The following is a 21,549-nucleotide window of genomic DNA, read 5'->3' as shown; positions in this document are numbered from 1 at the left end:
GGTTTCTACCGGTTGGATGCTTGCTGACCAGTACTAAGATAAAGTCAGCTTCTGAAGGTGTCTGCTGTCCTTCGGCACAACGGGAAGTTTTTACTGAGAAGATGAGGCATTGACAGTAAGTATACTCAACTGAAGCAGATAGAAAGTTAGACTGACTACGACACTGCAACCTGTACAAAGAAGCAAAACATAAATCGATCAGTGATTTTAAAAAGTCACTGGAGAACTAGCTAATATCAGCCAGTGTATCACACGCTTATTGCTATGACTAGCGAGATTGTCATGAGCATCTGTCTCCACATGTGCTACTGAACAAGCAGCAATGTTCTGCTCTTGGCTAAACAATCTCTGAAGATGATATGCCCGGGAAGGTCACCTTTAAGCACTCAGCTAAACAGCTCCGTGGGATGCACTGTTTTAGTTGCTCTTGTTTCAGTTCTCCATCACTTGCCGTACTTTTGTCAGTCAAGAGCTGATGTTCCCAAGATCAACTACCGTTAGGCAGGTTGGTCTGACTAGCGCATTAAGCACTTCTCCATCTGAAACTTTGAGCTGCGTTTACTTCCTCTTTACAAATGATACTTTCTATTTTACTCTGATCCGAGTCTTCAGGCAAAAGATCCAAAATGCAATGTCTTCCCACAATAGTCAGTACTTCTGTTAAAGCTTCAGGGATGACAACGCTAGCACATACCAGAATCTAACATTTCTTGACATTACACAGGACCAGAACATGAACTGACTCCTGAGCTACTTTACACATTTTGGTTTACCAGAGAGATCTAGTTTCAATTTCTTATTGGAAAATCTAGGTCCCGCCCCATCTTCCTCACTATTCACCTCTGGTGGTAAACGGGGCAGGGGGGAATCAGAGGTGGAACAGAAGTGGTTCTAGCGTGTATCATATGAGCATGCCTCCCCGCTGAAAGCAATCTGGCACCAGCAAAATATCACAACATTTTCCCGGGCCATCAAGAAGGGGGCAGGGAAGACTGGATGACTTCTTAACTTATATTCTTCTTCCTCACAAACTAATAAAAACACGCAAGCACACAAATACTGGGAATTCAGAAGCGTCTGATGAAACAACTTCTACCCGCCTCTCTACCAAAGCTCGGTAAACCCATTTTCAGCATTTGAGGTAAAGCATACAAACACACCTCCAGCTTGCGTGCACTTCTCTTAAGCACCTAGGAGACCCCCAAACCTGTAAGGAAGTGGAACGGCAAAGACAAGAGTTAAATAATTCAGCCAGAAACACTTCTGGTAGTTAAGCAGCTATCCACTTCAACGCATGCCTCTCCAGCACCCTTGGGAATCAAGTTAAACTACCAGATTAAGATGCTGTAATTATAGTTGCCTTGGCAGACTAACAGATGTTTGCCACTGCCACCAAGTCCCTTCACGCCATCACATTTATGAAGAAGCCTTGTTGGAGCCCATCCATGCAAGGCAGGAGTCGGTAGCTTCTTGCCAGGCCCAACCTGCTCATACACTTAGCACCCTCTTCTTCACTAACACTACCTCAGAAACAGTCTTAAAAATGCCCACCCCAGGATCTGGAAGGATGAACATCCTGGGCAAGAGGGTTTATTCTTCTGTAATGCTCCATCAAGTCATCGGCTTGCCTGCTGGTATCTCATAAAGAAAGCAGCAGTAGGCAAAATCCCCATGAAGACATCTTCAGGGCAACCCGGTCCAGGCTCCTCCTACTCCCAGATGATGAGTCCCTCAGAGATACATAGTCCTCAGAGGAGATGAGATGGCTATTCCTGCTCAAACCAAAAGACCAGTTCAGGCCAAAACAGAAACAACCAACGGTATCAGCTTTCGACCTACAGAACGGGAAGGATTTGGAGTCCAGGTGCCGCCTGCAATAAACAGTGGGTAAAGACGAAGCCTGAGTTGATGTTTCCAGCACCCAACAGCTCTGTAAGCAGGTGGATATACCACCTGCAGTCTCACCACTGGTGAAGAGGCCATCCTTCCAGTGAGGATTCAGAGCGCATTTCCACACCACGACCACAGTTAAGGGAGATCCCACCTCTTGTAGCTGGGGTGATGGTACTGCTATGTTTCATCCTTCTTCAGGACCTCAATGCAGAGGCAACGCACTTTGGTGCTGGTCCCCAGTGCCACCCATGTCACCTCCAGGGAGGTCAGCAGAGGAGAGGAAAAAGCTGATGAACACGCTGTGGCAGATGGATGGAAAATGGCTTATACCAATAGTGCTGAAGCAGCTTTGGAGGAAAGCAGTGCCAAAGCAAACAAGGCCACTGGATGTAAACCAATGCCAGCAGAAGGCATGGTCTTGTCAAGCCTCACCTTAAAACCTCATCAGGTGGAGCAGAACCAAGAAGGATTTCCTTGGCACTTAAGGGCCTGCCTGAACAAGCAACTGCGGGGACTCAGCTTTACTGATAAGAGTCTGGAGAAGACAAGACAGATGGCAAACTTCTCACTGGACATCTTCGAATCTGTTTTCCTTGGGATAAATTTGCAGAGGTCTTCAGGGACTCAAACTAAACAATACAACTTGGCTGAGATGGTCATTTATCCTTTTATCTCCCTCCAGCTTTTTAAAGCATCGAGTTACTTTCCTTCCTTTCCCACTACACTAACTTAATTAGCTTCATAAACTAAGTTCATGGGTACCGGAACATGGTACGGCGACTCAAATCAAGTGAAGACTTGGTCATGCTTTTTTGGAATTAGCTCGTAAGGCTGTTAACTGTGTCACCGCTTTCATCGAAAAAAACCACCCTCATTAATTCAAAGTGAGGATTTAGCCAGCTCCAGCTAAAGCATCAGGCTCCAAGATATTTCATGGGAGACAATGAAGAAAGTTGATGTAATATGGGCTGAAGATAGGAATTTTAAAAATCAAGGCATGAGCTGAACTTGGAGTTTACATAGCAAATCACAATACCCGATCAAGTGCTCACAGGAACACAATTTAATGAATGGGCTTCTGAAAATGAGTATTAGCTAGAGGCTTTTTTTGAATGTGTTTTGCTTTGCTTCCAGTTACATCACAGGCATCTGCCTCAAAAAAAAAAAAAAAAAATCACAGATGTATTTCTTCCCATAACCAAATCTGCATCATAAAGTCTACAGTGCAGTATCAGACGCTTGAGACAGAAACTGATTTAATCACGCTATTTTGACATACAATAGTTATCTCTACCTCATGTAATTTTTCGGTTCTCAGACTGACAGAAAAATGCACCTCACTCTAGAGCTGTTATCTGCCTCTAACTGCAGACCGAGATCCAAATCCATGATCATTTAAGCCATCAGCTAGGAGTTCCCATATCCTCCTGAGAGTTCAATTTTGCAGAGACCTACAGGCGCTTAAAATCACTTTGCAGCACGAGCTAAGGGGTTTGGAGATGTTATCCAGCAATCAGAAGACGGAGATCATGTTTCAATCTTTTCCATGCTGGCCTCACAGTCTTCCTGTAGTCACGGCTGATGGAACTTCTTGTACCGTTTTCAGATCAACAGTTAAAAGTCTTCTGACATTTTCAGAGTTCATTCTTCAGTGTTTGCTAAACAGCAATCACCCATCCTCTTGAACTGTGTAGCAGAACTTCTCATCTACACAGACTCAAGAGATGAAATGGCATACTCAACAGCACAAACAATGCCGTCAGTCCTGCCTATGCTAGAGGCTGGGGATAAAACAGCAGTGACTTTCAAAAAAAAAAAAAACCCACACCAAGGTTTGCCCTCTCATCTAGACTGTGAGGACTCCTGAAAAAGGTCTCCTTTACCCCCAGGCTCTGCAGGCAGGAAGATTATGAGATCTTCTGTATTATTTTAAAAGCAGACTCTCATTGAACCAAAAGATACAAGGATACTCTGAAATACTTTAAGATTATCATGTCAACATCAATAACTGGAAGAAAAAGGCTCCACACAGGTACATGGAAGGGAGCTCAGAGACTACAGCAGCAGCCTGAGATGGAAGAACAGCCAAGCTCCAAGTCAGAGAAACAAAAACCCATGCTCAAAAAACCCCCAAATTACAAACTTCTGTCTGTCAGAAATTCATAAGTAACAACTGTACTCAAGCCTCAATCCATTTTGTTCTCGTATGAGCATGCATTTCATTCTTGAAAGGAAGCAGCTTCATCATACTGAAGAAATGGTCTAAGAATAAACAACTTTATTAGACAAGAAAAGACCAAAAGTTGTGGACTTACTAAGTGATGCCAGGTGGCTCAGATTAGGGAAGAGCTGAAACAGGGTAACTTTTTCAAAGCAGTCACCCTCTTATCAGCATCTTCCCACCAGCATCAATAATCCTTTGTTGAGGTCAGCTCTCAGTGTCCACTGAATTTGCTTAAATTAAAATAGGACACTTCACCGCTTTAAATTTCACATTGACAGTGCAACACTAGATGCTTAAAGCCACTTGATCATTCACGTTTGTTTTGTTTCATGCACAGTAAGAAGAATCAACACACATGCACTATCCAAGAAGAGCCTGATCAAAGTTGAGAAGGACCCTCCACACTGGAGAGCTCTGCAGACAATGCCGCTGTTCTTCAGAGGATTAAGAAATTTGAAAGCAAGTACAGGTGAGCAAATCTGGAGCCCTTCAGCTGAGATCAGTGGTATCATACACCAACCCAGACCCAGCAGGACAACACAGAAGTTTCCTTTATCTCCACAAATGAGACATGGCCATACTCCAGCCCGAGGCCCAGAACAGATCTGAGAATTACACTTTTAATTAATGTTATCGGGGTTTTTTATTAGGTTTCTTGTGGAAAGTTAAAATGCAGACTGGTACATCTGTGATGCCTTTATGTGTGTGCAAGAAAACTTGTTTAGCAGCTACCAACAAATCTGCTATAAGAAAACCTTGGAAGAGCCAGTGACGGACAACAGACCTGCAACTCCAGCTTTCATAAACACACGTGAATAAACCAGAATCTCTGAACGAAAAAATCCTGTTTCTCCTAGTTACGCTGTTCCTCATTAATTAGATGATCACTGCATAGAGGTGATCATCTTCAAAACGTGACAAGTCTCCACAGGGGAAGGCTCTCTCTTTTGGGCTTTTCAGTAAAACCTGCATAGAGTCGGTTTATCTAGGACAGGAACAGGCACAGATGTGAAACACTCGTACAGGGAAATGTGTTCAACTTTGTGCCAAGGTAGGTTTTCTGCCACAAATATTCACCTTTGCCCTATTCCCATCTTAGTCACTTTATGTAATGAGCCATCAAAAGGACTGCGTGGAAGGATCTCCTCCTCTAGTGCAAAGGCATACATCAGAGATGGAACATTTCACTCATTCTTGATACAAAGACTTCAGCAGTGGTTTCATCAAACAGAAGAACATGCTTACATCTGAGAGGATCCACAGACCCAGTCCCAGATGCCCTCAGTTTGTGTCTGCGTTTACAGTAGAGCTAACAGAGGTAGTCTCACCAGAACTTCGTGCCACCACATACCTACTTTGTTTTGACGCTTTTACGCAAGGTTGAGGGCAATTAAGACACTAGATTCAAGAGATCTTGGAGGCAGATTATCAAGGTGGTTTCTTTACAAAAGACTTCCATCGGTGAAGGGACAGTTTTTATCTCTCAGAAAAGCTTGCAGATGTGGAAAGAAGAGCTTTCACCATGTCAGCACTTCTTGGCCCTAGCTGTCCAAAAACACAAAAAAGGAGCGCCTCTGCACTATCTGCACAAAGCCTGAATAGTTAGGATACTTGATAAGGGTAGACAAAAACAAACAACAACAACAACAACAAAAAAATCAACCAGCTACTCGTAAACTACAAAGGGATTCTCAAGAAATGAAACCATGGCTGATACGACACTCTGAAATGAAACTACAGCATAGTAACACGCTCGCCGCGTTTCTGCAGACAATTTTACACCCTCTTGGAAGACCGAATTTGTACTACAGAAATTGTACACGATAACGAGGAGCTCTAGCTTACACTGACACTGGATCTCAGTGCTCTCTACAGAGTTGAAACAAATACAGGAGTTCACTTCTGGTGCTACAGAGCCAAGATCCAACATCTGAGCTGCGCGCTGGTATTCTGGGAGCTTACTCAGGGAGGGGCAGCGCAGCGCAATGCTTCCTACAAAGTCCATTCGCAATCCACGTGTTACTGAAGATGGTAAAGAAACGACAAATTCACAGTTAAGATAGGACAGAGACCGGGTAAAACAGGACACTGTCTCTGGTGTTTGGGTTTTGTTTCATCTCCTCCCTGCATCCCTCATGTCTAGCCCACAGTACTTATCAGGGTGCTCCTTTAAAAGTCTGTTCTCAAAACTGGCTCCTATGCATTGCAGTTTTAAATGTCAGTAATTTTAATGATGGCTTAAAGTAGAATTTCTATGTTTAAAATGCTTCGTTTTACAGTTCTCCGTATTGCATATAGCTGCATTGACCAACCAAAACATCTCATTAAACAGGCAGAAGAAGATAATATTCCTATTAAGAAACTGTTTAAAAACTTTTGCAGACATCAGCACATAGCAAACAACAGAACACGACATTTCCAGCTAGTGAAATTACACCATTTAACTAGGTAACAATACCTTGTAACTGGACAAGCCTGCAAAATAGCAGGCACATCTAGTAGGTACAATCTGCGTGCACAGTTGTAAGAGACTTATCAAGTATATTTATTTCCCAATCCACTCCAGTATTTTCCTATTTTTATGCTTTGCCTCTACACCAGATTCGCTCAACGAATGCTCTTAAGTTTTGTAACATCCGTTAAACAAAAGTCTTTATGAATAGTTACATGTTGTTAAGTAGTAAATACAAAGGCAGCCTTTAATCAACATGGTCTCATCCTCACCTTTTACTTTGGTAGACACAAACTAGCCCCACAAGCACCAGAATTAATGAAACCCAGTGATGAGGCGTTCATCTTTAAGAACTCGCTGACTTTGGCGTCAAAATAAGTTCTAGATTCCCCTCCTCCCCCCAGTCGAGGCACTGAAAAAATTCTCGGTTCCAAGTGAATTCTCTAAACAGCTCATGGCAAGGCATTGCAGCTGGGAACCAAGAGGTGGCTGAATAGATTGCAGAGATACTTCCACAAAGTGTGTAGGAACTCAATTATCTTGGAAATTCAACCAAATTTGACAGATGGGTCAACCATCAGCCAACAGCACACACACAGGATCTTCCGTGGCTGCTCAAATCTTAGGAAAATTTAGTGAAGCAAACAGCTGGAGTTAACTTACTCAGTGTGCGAGTCTATTTTTAGAATGAGAATGTTCCTTCCTCAATTAGATTACTCACTACTACCCGAACGACTGCAATACATATCCAGTATAATTTTTACCCAACCTTTGTACTTAATCTCACCAACTCTCAAAAGAATCCAGCTTTCATTTTGTGGTAGATTCTCTCCTTGGGAAAACTAGACGTCAAAGAATTAAATACTGTGATTACGCATTTCACTGAAGAATAACCAACGTCCCAGTCCTGCATCAGGACTCAACAACATTTTCCAGAAAAGTGAGAAAACCAACCTTTTTCAACATCTTGTTCTGTTTGTGGAAAAATTCCACTTTGATATCACCGCATACCGGCAAAGGTTGAGGGAATTCAAAGTACATATACTTGTCTTCACGTCTTGAGGGTCCTGAAGGGGAGGTGAATATCTTTACCTTTAGCTGGTACACCACAAACTGAGGATCTGCATGGCAAAACAAGAGCGTCACTTCGTAAGAAATGCCTTAAAGTGTCAAAAAGCACAATGTCAGTATCAGAATCCCAACCATTAGCCACAATATTTTGAAAGTTAAATAACTACCTATGAAAAAGTTAATCACCGCAGGGCATCAAACTTTGCTAGGTGTTACTGGAAATAACCTAACATATTTCTGTCCTTTGCAGCAACCATAGGGTTCCTAGAAAGTTGCTGGGGTTTTTTAATATAATAAGAAATGACTATATGAAGTGACAACTTCTTGACTTTTCTTTGCATATTGCCTCTCATCTCTATATTACATGGACGTAACTCTCTTGTCTCTTCTTTGAATTGCAGAGTTGGCGGTCACGTCAACACAAACCGATTTCTACTCCTACACGAACAGAACCGCTATACCAACAAAACCAAGGACAAAATTTAACATTAATACACAACCCAGCCAGCACTGACAGACTATACAGACGCAGACCTTAAGTCTGTCCCGTTAATCACCATCACCAAAAAAGCACTAGCCACGGTGTAACTTTCCAAACTAAATCCGCAGGGGTAACAGCTGAAATTATGAGGGTTTTTGGGTGCAGCCTAAGCATATTTTCTTTGGAAATTGCCAGACGCCAGCACAAAAGCCAAAAATATTACATGAAAATTTATTCAAAGAAGTCTTTCTGCATTTGCTCCCGACTTCTCTGTTAGTATCTGATGCAGACTGCTCTCTAGACAATACGCACTGAACCATACCCTGCCGTGGAGTGCGTAGCCACCCCGAAACCATCCCTGCAGAGCTGTGGAACTCCCTACTGAGCATCCACACACTATCTTGCTGAACAGCCTAGCCATAAAACTGCTACTTATCTCCCTCAAATCCTCAGAGCCGTGAAACCCGGTCATCCCTTTGTTTTACCCAAGGGGCACGACTTTGCTCGGTCAGTGGCTTTAAAACAGAAGGAAGATAACAAGGAAATCAGATTTAAAGTTATCATGTGTTGGTAAAATTACTACCATTGCAGTAGATAACACAACTAAAGAAATAACACAGACCACTGGTTTCACATTCTGAAAAATCACTGCAAACTCCACAGAAGCAAAATATTGCAGTACACAAAGATGCTCAAGTTGATAGTTACTCTCTCTTCTCAGGCGCTTAGCAAATCTTTCATTTATCCCAACATCCTGCTGCAAAAATAGCATGCTAACAGCCTGGTACGGACAAACAAGTTAAAGCTCACGCAAGCAATTCATGCTTGATTTTGCAAGTATAGCATAGTTTATCCAAAACCTTAAATAAGTGGTAATTGCAGAAATCTGTAACCTCCACACCTCTACCTTAGAGGCAGGGTTTTTTGGCAGAGGCTCCTCCCTTCCTCCTCCTCCTCTAAATACAGCTAGCCTGACAAGTTGCTTGCTTCTTCTGTGCATTACATGTTCAGGTACTGTCTTACAACAATATTATATAGTGCAATTTTAATCAAAGTCACAGGAGGCCCTGGAATTAATTACACATTGCAGTAATCCCCATACCAAAACCATTAGAAAGACTTTTTCCACTAACAAAAAATGAACACGCCGCACTAGGCAGTTACTGCCCTGTCATGCAGCCTGCAGAAGAACAGAAGTGAATTTGTATTTATACTTCAAAGTTTCAAGGAATCTGCTGTTCCTTAATGACACACTGTGTATCGGCAAACCAGATTAATTGTTTACAGGTGTATTAATACTTTACAAACCTCCATACAAAGAAAAGCTTACTCCAGAGTCAATTAGGTATTTACCCAGCTGAACCGATTTATTTATTTTTTAAACATCATGGGAAGAATGACGTTGTTGCATTTGAAGCCAACGCATCATTGAGCAAACATTTTTCAGCAACTCATGTTTCCCAAGAGTTGCTATATTGCAAAAAAAACCCCAAAAAATAAAAAAAGGCTTTTTATGAAATTAAGAAGCAATTATATATATATGGCATCACTTATCTTCAAACCGTTAAATACTTCCCAATTTAAAACTGTAGTGAAACAACCCTATGAGTCCTTCGCAGACTTCAACTTACTACACCTGGGAGGATGCTAGCAGACAGACCACAGCGACCAAGCAGATTTTGGAGCACAAAGTGTTTAAGTACGATCTTCTCCTCCACCAAGATGTGCAGGTCTTCACGTCACGTACCAGAACGGTAACCGTCACATAACTAAACCAAGATCAAAGGTCGACCTGTTTCCTTACGAGAGCTAACAGAGGTTAATGGGGTGCCGGGTACTTACTGCAAGTTCCGCTGCTGAACATGGGAATTGTTTCAAACATCATCTTGTGAAACAGCAGTGCCACTGGTCTGTAATCCAGGTGATTCTTTAACAGGTAGCTATAGTAGTACACGTAGCGCCTCTGACTGGGAATTGTCACTCCCTAAAGAGAGGGAAAACAAACGTCAAAAACCATCAAGACCATTTATTAACATCACTAAGAGAGCTCCCGCCCATTATCTCAGAATTTAACTAAAGGCAAATAAATCACGAACGAAAAGGTAGCTAAAGCACCTGGAATAAACACACCATCGTGATTTATGCTGAGTATACCTCTGCAGCCCGGCAGACAGGGTAAAGCATCTAAGCTGGCTGTGCCTAGAAAGCAGGGGAGCGCTGCACTGCTTTCCACGCTGCACAGAGCCCCAGCCACGCCGGGTTTTAGCACACTAACTCGTGACGACCCTCAGCGATTTCTTCCTTGGGGACCATCCTGGGCACTTTAAGGACTAGCAAAGACATAATCCACCTCCAAACCATTCCCAAAGACAGCCTCCGTATGCGTTCCCTTTTTCCATAGACACGTGTCCGCATCTCTTGTACTCCTCCTGCAGAGCGATGGAAAGGAAGCTGTTCCTTATCTAACACCAGGCAATTAATTATCCACCACTCCCCTGCACGGAACGAGCAGGACACTGGTTTTCCAGTTACTTTAGTAGGTATCTCCAAACATCCATCTCAAGCGATGAGGCAACGAATGCAGACTTTTCCATATCTTAAAAACACACACCTTGGACACCCTGAGGTCACGTAAAAGATGGTTTCATGCTGCCGGGTTTTTTTGCGGGGTAGGCAAGAGGCGCCCCGAACATACTCTAATTTGAAAGCACCAAAACAGGAATTACATTTTGACAGCAGTTTAAGTCAAAAGATTCTGATTTTGTTTGCTAATATCACTGCACTCACAAGACCGATGCTACCTTCTGAAGACAAAATGCCCTTCTGAAAGGTTTTCACAAAAAACAAAAGTGGAAAGTTTCGTTAATATAGGCCCAATAGCCCAAACTGTTAAATGAAAGACTTCTCAGTTGGATTACAACTCTGAAGTAAACACTTGCTTTGAGAAAATATAACCAAAGAACATTTTTATGACTGTTTTTGAATCAACTTCAAGTAAAGGAATAGTTTTAAAGCTCTTACAGCTAATATTTTCAAGCAAAAGTGATAAAGATGAAAAATAATTTAATTTCCCAGAAAATGCATTACATGGTTTATAACAACCCATAATACAACCTGCAACAGCATCAGTAAGTAAACTTCCATACTAAAACTAAATGTGAAATTGCAATGAACTGGAGATAAACAAGAGGTTTTCATATACAACTCTATGAGCATTTTGGTAACAAACCCTCTAACACAGTATTTCTACAAACTGTTAGTTCTAATACCTGCTTTACCTTACAACAGCCGTAAGCTAAGAGTGGCCACAGTACTTTCAATTCAGCAAGCATCTACTCTGCACAGATGAAAATATACACTTCCTGCCATTATTTAAAAAAAAAAATAAATAAAATGTTGACAATTATGCCTCCTTACCACTTCAATTGTTCTTAAATTACACAAAAGACTTTTCCTTACAGCACTTGTACAATGACCTTCTTAAGTAGCCTTCTACGCTGACCATATTTTTGGTTCAGATGTCACCTCAGCAGTTATCAGACCCACTTCTTAAGGGAGCTTTAAAGCTTGCTTTCCTGGGATCTGAGCTTCGTGACTTGAGAAAATCACAGCCTCAGAGCAAACCATCAGTAATTTGCCAATGATGCCAACCAGAAGAAAAACCATGCAGGTAAGGAAAACGCATCCTCCTCTGCTCACAGCTTCTTCATGCTGTAAAGGACGTGCCCCACGGAGACACCCCAGCACACCTTACCAGGACAGCCAGGAGTGGGACCAGGACGAAGGGAACACAGTCACTTTTACGGCTATATAAAGCGACGGTTGATCTCAAAGCAAAACCAGTTCTCAGCCAAGAGGGCAGTTTTATCCCTCCGGCCAGAGATTTTAACTCTCCAGAGACACAGCCTTTACCCTGAGATCCGAAGAACCAGCCACACTGAAGCGGAACAGAAAGTTCTCCATTTTCCAAAGGTCTGATTTCAAAGCAGAACACTTTCATAACAAGCTAATATTCCAAGAAGTACAATCAACCCCCTGCTTGCTTTTAGTCAAGAAGAATAAAGAACAGGGAAGCAGTTTTAAGTATTTTCTCCTCCAGAAGCTTACATTTCCCATTTATCACCATCATCTCTTTTTTTCAAATGGACATTAGATAAGCTTCTCTAGTCCCTATGCCAGAGTTTCACAAGGCACTGCCGAGCTGTGTAGACATCACAAAAATTGTCAGGTGCAGCACCTGGTTCTCCTCTCACCATAGCACGGGCAGTATTATGAAGAACAAACATTTGGAAGTAATATTCCCACAGTTACTTTAATAACGTGCCCTACTGTGAGAGAAAAGCTAAAGCTGCAGCCTCAGACTAGGCTTACGGCATCGGGTTTAGCAGAGGTTGTCACCTGAGTACGTCGAACACACAGGCATCAATTACAACAGACCAGCTCTGATACATCAGACTTTGGACATCTACCCTGCTCCAACAGCCATCCTGAGACTTCCTTGCACAAATTAATTGGTTTCCATTTCCTGGAAACAGTTCCACTGTTAAGAGCCGGTCCTAAAAATACAACTGTATGACAGTCAAAGAATGCTCTGGAATGGATCATCTCCAGCTCAAGCATTTGAATAGATGTTCCCAGCTGATACCTATCTGTTGAGTAGACTATCCTTCCTTCTGACTCTAATCCTCACCATAGAACCCTTCAAGGCAGAAGCAGGAAGAAATAAAGACCTTCTCCAGCTGTAGGAAGGTAAGTTGTCAGTCTTCGTCATCACAGTAGTATTTCAGGGTCCATCTTAAGGAAAAAACAGGTGATAAGCTAACCATTTCAAACAGTGGCAGCAACAGATTTTTAGAAGACTTCTTGGGGGGTTTACTTCTCCTCCAGCTCTGAAAACAGGCTGGACAATTACAGTTCTTTATCCAATTTCAGAAAACAGGTTGTCTCCCTTGGTTCAAAGAGAAAACAGAAATCAGTCCTCTTCTACTACAGTGGTGGTGACTTATAGACACAACCATTTAGCCAATACTTTCTGATCTTCATCATTCCCTTCTTCTGACAAAGCTCCCCGCACCACGCTGAGTTACAGAAGTCAAAAGAGGCAGCTTACAGAGGGGGGGAAAAAAGAAAAAAAAAAACCCAAAAGTTTTTGATCAGAGACAGATTTTTAGACTCAGTTCTACAATGTCTTATTCACCACTGCCTTTCCCAGGACGACAGTACATTAACGGACTATGTAACAACTGCCAGCCTCACCTACAACAACTCTCTCTTAATGGTGCAAAAGCCTCCGTGATGCTTCTTCTCCCAGTAGGCACTTGGGAAAAGCTTGCTACAGAAGTACTTGAGGTTGTTCTCTCCACCAATTAGTCATACTTCCTCTTGCAATTAGACTCACGCTTCCTGCTGGCATGGACTAAACCCTCTCGAGAATCACTTTGCCACGCACATTAATGGCAACAATGATTTTAGCTGTACCCTTCTGAGCAGCTATATACAGAGTGCGCACCTTGTACTTGCTTAAATAAAGAAAATTTGATACCTAATTAAAGCCAGTTTCCCTTCATCATACACAGGTTGATCCAGCAACAACAGAAAAAGCGCATTCTCTTGTCCCCAGGTGCAAACAGCTCTTTCGATGCCTCGTTTCCTTTGAGTCCAGGAAGTCAGTTATATAAAGGTGTGGTGAAGTGTCAAAATCAGAGAGCAGCACTTGACATATAACACTGAAATATGGGCCACAGGGGAAGAAAAAGCTTCCGGAACCTGCACTGGAATACCCGTTTATAAACGCTGCTTTAAGGATTATGTGGATCACATGCTGCCCGCTGTCCACATAAAGATAACCATGCTCGTGGAGCTGGGAAAAAAATAAAAATAAAAAAATAATCAACTCTTCCAGTGGAGACACTGAAAACAAAACAAAGTTGCTGGTTACAGACAATATTTACAGTGAAGCTAAACAAGGCCCTCACTATTCCTGTTTACCAAGTTCTCCCTTACCTCAAACATGCCAGAGGTACCACTGGGGTACCGATGAATACCTAACGGACCTTACCCTCAAGGCACTGAAGTGGGGAAATATTAAACTCTTTTTACAACAGGGAAACTGAGATACAACACGCTTCACTGTCTATTTGTTCAGTTTTGTAGTTTTTATGATCCAGCTCTTTAGATAACCTTCATCAGCAGGAGTTATCTACACCGTTTACTCACTGCACAGCTCATTCCTATTCACGATCGTGCAGTCTTCCCAAAAGCCACAAAGTTTTGATGGCAAACCTTGACACCGTCTCCGCTCTAGTATTACACCGCAACTATCTTCTCAGCGGGATGTGGAATAACAGCTCCATCTTGTAAAGAGAGCAAACTAAGAAGTTATTTGCTCCTTCCGATTAACAGCCAAGTTCTAAAATTCCTTATGCGATGCACTTCTGCTCTCAAGAGCCTTCAAACACGAAGCTCTGCTTATTAGAGGTCTGTGAAATTAATACTTTATGCAAATATTACAGGAACACGGAGAGGTCTGTACGTGAGCAGGGTGAAACTGGCCTGCCGGGATGATCCCCCTGGGCTGCTCCACCAACATACACATGGAAATGATGGAAGATGAGCAGGGAAGCTTGTTGAAGTGACCTTGCAAGTCACACCTTATCATATTTGGAGAAGATTTTAAATAAGGAGGTTAAATTCCCATTAACGAGGCACAACCATACCAGAAAGGTCCAACACACAGCTACTGCTAAATCTCTCCGTACCATTGACAAGGTCTTAAGAGAAAGCTCTTGCAGCCATGAACATAATTTCTCTGAAATGAGATTCCCACCCCATTTCCCTTCAGGAGAAGTACAAGAGACTAAATGGCAGCACCTCACGAAGCAGGCTCTGAGGCAGCCAATGTCTGGGCTTAAGGACCCTTTTATTGAAAAGGAGAATCCAACAACAGACTCTTCCAGTACACTCTTCCAGTAGTAGGGATTTTCAACTGTAATGACGACGCATCTCTAAACACTGCCACAAGACGTTAAGAGAACCTCAGGAGATGAACAACTCATCCGTTCAGGCAAAACAAGCTAGAATAATCCTCTTATTTGGGCTGAAAACGCTGAACAAGAGAGTTCTTCACTCATCAACTGCCCATTTGATGCAACACACAGCAGAATGCTATTTAAAAGGCTATTTAAAATGACCTGGACAGATCATCTTGAACGGGAGACAGGAAAAAAAACACACTGTTTTGGTGTTGTGATTAATTGCTACTGCTGCTTAGGAAAGCTTTTTCATTTAGAACAACTGCACCGATCCAACAATGTTAAAGTTAAATCAAACGAGATATGATAACTCATGGAAAGTATTTCTTAAAAGGCTCGACTATTCAAATTGACCTCAAGCAGGAAAAGCATGAAGATACAGGTAGGAGAACATAAGAACAGAAAATAGCTCACCTTCTTGTCTCTGGTCCTTACTTCCCCATAGAAATCTAGGGCTTCTTGAGCCTTTAAAAACTTGCCTCGATGCAACAAATATGCACAGATCATTACACCAGTTCGTCCCTTTCCAGCTTTACAGTGGATTGCTGCAACGTGATTGTCATCTTCACTTAGCCATTGGTCAAGATCTTCACAAAAAGGTTTGATAAGCTCTAGCTGTGGTGGGTTATGGTCTTCAAAAGGGTACTGTGCAACTGCAATGAGAAGTAGTAATTAATCTCAAAAGGAAATAACAGCAAGATCAATTAGACAGGTCAACTTGGTGACAAGCGTGCAAAAAATTTACTTTCTAAATAAACCCCCGTCTTACATATAGATATGTACTTTTTTTTTTTTTAATTCCAGTATTATTCAGCAATGCACTGCACATTATATGCATTGCAGACAGTTCTCCAGTAATACAAAAGCAAGCATCCTGCTCCAGGAAGAGACTGTTTCACACCGCTACTGAAATGAGCGGCACAGAGTCTGCATCTTCAATCATGAATTTTCTACTACTTAAGAGCGCATTGGCACAAAGAATAACCTTGTGAAACCCCATTACTCTAGCAATAATTAGACTACCTGCTGAGAGAAAACAGGGCCAGACCTCAGTCACTGATCAGACAACAGGAATTCTGCCGAAAAATTCTGAGCGCAGTTGGGTCTAAGTTGGGAACAAACACTCAGAATTTGCTCAAAGGGGTTTTGAAACAAAAAACTGCCACTTCCATATTAGAAAATGGTAATCGAAAGAGAAATTTCGTGTAAGGTACTTGCAACACCTCTGGGTTTTAAAGTCAAACCACCAAATTAAGTTGTCCTTTTCCTTACATGGATGCACACAAACACTTTTTCCATCTAGAGATGGAAAGAATTTCAAGCAAGCATGCAGGAAATAACAGAAAACTCAAGAGATCAAACAATAAGCAATAAGATAGAAGCACCCAAACCTCTGACATCTCAGATAAGATGACAGACAATGCCACGCTGACTGGCAGATTATGTGGGGCTCTACTACTTTCACCAGGAGAACAGCGCTTTATAAAGTGCACCCCAATTCTTGGTTGACAGACTTGGGATCTTAGAAATACAAGTCTGCTTCATTTAAAAAATTCTCAGCTAGAACCACCAGCTAAACCAGAACCACCATTTTCTGGTCTAAAAATTAATACATCTCATTTTTTAGCAAGTGTTTATATTTGTTTTGTAAGCACTACTGTCTTGTCATACATGCAAGGCTTCTTTTGATGAATCCCCAAGGACTTAAAGAAGCAGAAGTGAGGGATGAAGATACGGACTTCACTGCAGAACAAGTCTGAAGCCTTTGGGAGGTATTCACAAGGACAATCTATTCACTCACAGCACAGATCGCCCCCTTAATCTCCCAGGAGACCAAAGAGGTGGACCCGATAAAGTGAATAATCTTTGTTAAAGAAGCAGCAAAAGTTAAAAAACATGAACGTGCACTAATACACTCTTCCACGTGGAAGATCCAAAGACTCCCCAAATGATCGTTTTATGTGAACTCAGAGATGCCACCTTCTGCAGCAAATGTAAATGAAAGGAGGAGTTTATTTAGGAACCCCTACGAAAAGAAGGTGTTAGCAGATGCTGAGAATTTGTCCATACAACTTTGAGTCTGTCTTAACTACATCCAATAAGGTTCTCGTGAAGAGGAGAGACAAAGTAATCCTGAAAGAACAGCCTGAAAAATCCCAAGTAGTAACAGCGCGCTGAAGATGCTCTCCAAGATCAGGGGTCACAGGCAAACCTTGTGGTATTTTCTTCAAAGATGGAATGAGGAGCAGATGAAATGCATGCCCTGTGGTGGTGCAGAGCGATGAAGAGTCAGAAAGCAACCTTAGAAAACATTAAGCTGTGCAACCTTGAGCTTAGAGGGTGCAGGTCCTCCGTGGATTTTGGTTCCTAACACTGGGGCACACAGCATGGAGAACGGTTCTGATTACTCTCTCCAAGCTCCTAGATGTTACAAGAAAAATCCCATAGCAAAAAAGAAAAGAAAAAAAAAAGGAAAGCCTGTGGCAAAGCAGAAGGCAATTTCCAGCATGGAAGTACTTCAGCAACTGCAAAAACCCTGGACAGAAAGGTAGCATCCAAAGAAGATGAGGAGCATTCAACACTTGGTTTTGAATTTGATGCAAGAGCATCCAAGTTGAAAAATTAACTACTCTGGTGTTTCATGCTAAGTGCACAAACAAGAAGTTCCCTTTGGAATTAATTCACTTCAAGAAGATTTTAAAGTAGAACTGTTGTTCCTCTGCTAAGGGAAGCTCCGAGTCACCAATTTGGTTACCTAAAGTAACTAATTTGGAGATGAAAAGAAAGAAAGGCCACACGTAGCTCCCTACAACAGTGTTGTCTTATGCAGAGGAGCTGTGAAAGGTGTTGTCACAAACAACATTTCAGGCCGTGATTGAGTGAAGGGATCTGAGCACCCCCATAACAGAAACCATAAATTAAAGCAAGCACATGTCCTGGACATATTAGAAGCACGTCCTTTTCCTTGACGCCTTTTCTCCTCTTACCAAAAGTACTGTTCAAGCAGATCTTAAAGCACTTTCTTTCTGGCTTGTATGTATTGAGTGAGGTTTCAGGAGACTCATTCAACATCGTAAGAGCAAATCAGGAGCAAAGATGACTTCAAAATGAAAATGTCAGTCCTTCTATATTCGGACATTAAAGCATCCAATGACATTTTGGTAATGTTCTAAACACTCTCTTTACAACTAGAGGGACGGTTTAAAATAATAATAATGAAAGAAGAAGTTGAGCCCTTGCTATGATGTAGTATTAGCCAGTAAGGCCAAAATTTATTCATCTCCTACAATTATGTACACGCAAGTACCCCTTATTTCACCAGCCATTCTGAAGCATTGCACAAAGAGGAACTACAAGCTCTAGTACTGTGCACAGAGATGTTCCTTTGCACAAAAAGCAAAGGTAAATCTATATTTATTTATTACCTGGGGAGTTAATACTGACAAAACAGGTACACTGGTTTCCACTCACCAAGGGTCTGATCAAAAGTAGCCACTAAAAGTTTTCCCACTGGTTCTGGTACCTCTGCAAAGTGTCTAAGAACCAACTCATCTCAAAGAAACATCATGTGGGAATTAATTAATTTTTTTTTTTTTTGAAGCAACTGAAGGTTTATTCCAGATCTTCAGAAAGTTGTTTTATATGAACAGTGATGTAAGTGTTCTCTATTTTATTCTATCTATTTTATTTTATGCTTCTGCATAAAAACCAGACTTCTCTAAGCTTTACATCTGAATTTTACAATAAGTTTCCACACTGAACTTAACAGAAATTTCTATATAGCTCATTCTGCAAAAATTTGTCCAACAGTAGACTTCCGATTGTCTTATTAGACCTTGATCTAGTTAACTGTCAGGAACATACTTTTTTAAAAGCATCAAGAATATAACAAGTTCCTCCAATGACTCGAAGCACTCTGACATCATTCCTTGTGCCCAAATCCCCTACATTGCTATTCATCAGCTCCTCCTTTATACCTTCATCCAGAAACACTGAAGTTTAAAGAACAAATACTAGACAGACAAACATACCTCTGCAGTTAAATTTGGCGGTGTCATAATGTCTTTCAGCACATCTAAGAAAGAAAAATAGACAAGAGTTCAAGACAAGTCTCTAAGGCACTCCCAACATCTGTCACACCTTGGAACATACAGATCAACATATGAGAAAATCATGTATAAATCATAAAAGTGATGGATAAAGAGGTTACACAGAGAAAAACCATTTTGTTGCAGATGCACTAAAACATCTTTTTCTAAAAAGCAATTACTTACCCTATGGTAATTGTGGTCCATCAGCATGTTTTGGTCTGCGTGACTCTCAAGAGAGACATCCACACAAGTAATGCAGTACGCTATTACTGTTTAACACCGTAGTATGAACAGCTCCAGCCGCTCAAGCAGCTTTATGCTCCCACACAAACACACACAGAGTGACTATGACCTTAATTCAATTGACTCTGAACTCGAAACACATGTCAAGATCCCTGAACAACAACATGGGTGCTAGGGATGATGGGGATCACAAGGACATTTCAAAGACCCTTGGCTAGGGCAACCTAAGCAAGCATTCCTCCTCCAGTTACAGGACCGTACCAGTACCACCGGCAACTGAAAGCATCACTGAATACTGTAAGAGATCACTTGTATCAAGCAGAGATTGTGATACCTCAGCATTTGTTCTTGAAATTAGGTGAACTCAAAAAAAAAAAAACCCAAAAAAAACCCCCAAAAAAACCCAGAAGACCAGTCAGCCAGTTTTCCCCTCACAGACCCTGGAAAACAGCAAATTTCTGAAGACATCGGAGTTGCATCAATGTCTGTCCCACCACTCTGTAAGAGTGGTGAGCTAGCAGCGCAGCGAACCACGCTGCAGTCTTGCAGGATGACTTGCCTAAGGACAAACATCAGTAACTAGATACAAACAATCCAATCAGTAGGGCTGTAATACAGCCAAAACAACATGCCGTAAGGAATCAAGCTAGATGAGATGTTGGGGGTAAGGCAAGAAGTGGATGCTCTCCATAATTTTCCTTGGAGTTGCTCTCTGCAGGCAAAAATGATGCGCCCCTACAAGATGCAAGTGGAAATGCTGTTGAAAAGGAAAACGAGAACAATCCTGCCTCAAAACAACAGGACTCCAGGTTGATTGGGAGTCATTTCAGTAGACAACACACATCTAAACCTTCTGTTCCAATTATAAACCTGTGCTCTTCACAGGGTTCAAATACCCAAAACCAGTTTCAGGCCTAGTATGAACTTATCTTTCCTAAATAGCTATGTTACGACCGCAGCCTTTGGAGCCGCATGGAGCTTACTTGACACTTTCAGACACGTAAACTTTTAGGCTCCTACTTGTATGACTGTTGCACATAACCGGAGCCTCGCACGTGCTGCATTGAGCTTTGTCCGTGAGACTCAGACGCCAGGGACAGCGGCAGGTCTGCTGGGCTCGCGCATGCGCTCAGCACTTCTCTTTCTCTGAATTCCAGAGCCTTCTCAACCCCAGCCTCCGCTAGGGAAAAGTCTGGTGGTTTTTACAGCTCTGATCACATTGCTGACACCTTCTCTGGGTCAGAAGGGATACACAGCAGGTTAAGCTGGCAGGTGGGACTCCAAAAAAAACCTATTATCTGCACTCGAGAAGAAAGGTTAGATGCAGCATGTATACCCAAGGAGGAGTCATCACGCCTGGAGTGGCCACCAGCAACGCTGGGCAAAGCTGCTAGGAAGCAAAGCAGTTAACCCAGAGCATCTTATCCAAGAATGTTTCCTTCTTCCTTTTAAAGAAATACCCTATTCAAAGGGGTAGTAAGAGATTAAAGTCTTCAAAACAGAAAAAAAAAGTCCACATATGGGCAAAAAAGCCTTCAAATTTTGAAGTTTAAGAGAGTACCAAGTAGAATGCCATCAGGGATAAAAAATAGTTTTGTTGATACCAAGGATGGAAACTGAGCACAGAAGATAGCCACGTCACTCTTTATGCCCTCTTAAGGGAGCTGCACACAACAAATGCGGAACTCCAGACACGGCTGTACGAAATATACTCCCATTTTCTTTACACGGAAAACGTGTGTATCTGCAGCAGAGATCCCACGCACACTTTAAGCGATGCTTCCATTGCTTAGCGTTTCAAATGCATTTGGGTTTTTTACAAAGGCAAGTGTAGGGTACTGCATCTGGGGAGGAATAACCCCATGCACCAGTACAGGTTGGGGCTGACCTCCTGGAGAGCAGCTCTGGGGAAAGGGACCTGGGAGTCCTGGGGGACAACAGGATGCCCACGAGCCAGCAATGTGCCCTGGTGGCCAAGAAGGCCAATGGCATCCTGGGGTGCATCAAGAAGAGTGTGGCCAGCAGGTCAAGGGAGGTCATCCTCCCCCTCTACTCTGCCCTGG

At 42.2% G+C, this 21,549-nt stretch overlaps 1 protein-coding gene across 1 annotated transcript in view; it reads right to left on the bottom strand.

Moving 5' to 3' along the window:
* Positions 1-21,549, bottom strand: part of PTEN (phosphatase and tensin homolog) — a 35,368-nt gene that overhangs the window by 3,279 nt on the left and 10,540 nt on the right. Inside the window, exons 5-8 of the mRNA XM_009881535.1 lie at positions 19,184-19,227; positions 15,567-15,805; positions 9,964-10,105; positions 7,524-7,690 (exon numbers count right to left, since the gene is read on the bottom strand). Of these exons, the coding sequence (XP_009879837.1) occupies positions 7,524-7,690; positions 9,964-10,105; positions 15,567-15,805; positions 19,184-19,227 (592 nt within the window). The remainder of the gene's footprint in view (positions 1-7,523; positions 7,691-9,963; positions 10,106-15,566; positions 15,806-19,183; positions 19,228-21,549) is intronic.

Source organism: Charadrius vociferus, unplaced genomic scaffold (genome assembly GCF_000708025.1).
Source record: "Charadrius vociferus isolate BGI_N301 unplaced genomic scaffold, ASM70802v2 scaffold390, whole genome shotgun sequence".
Classification (NCBI taxonomy): domain Eukaryota; kingdom Metazoa; phylum Chordata; class Aves; order Charadriiformes; family Charadriidae; genus Charadrius; species Charadrius vociferus.
Note: the sequence above shows the minus strand (reverse complement) of the source record. Positions and strands in the feature narration are given on the sequence as shown.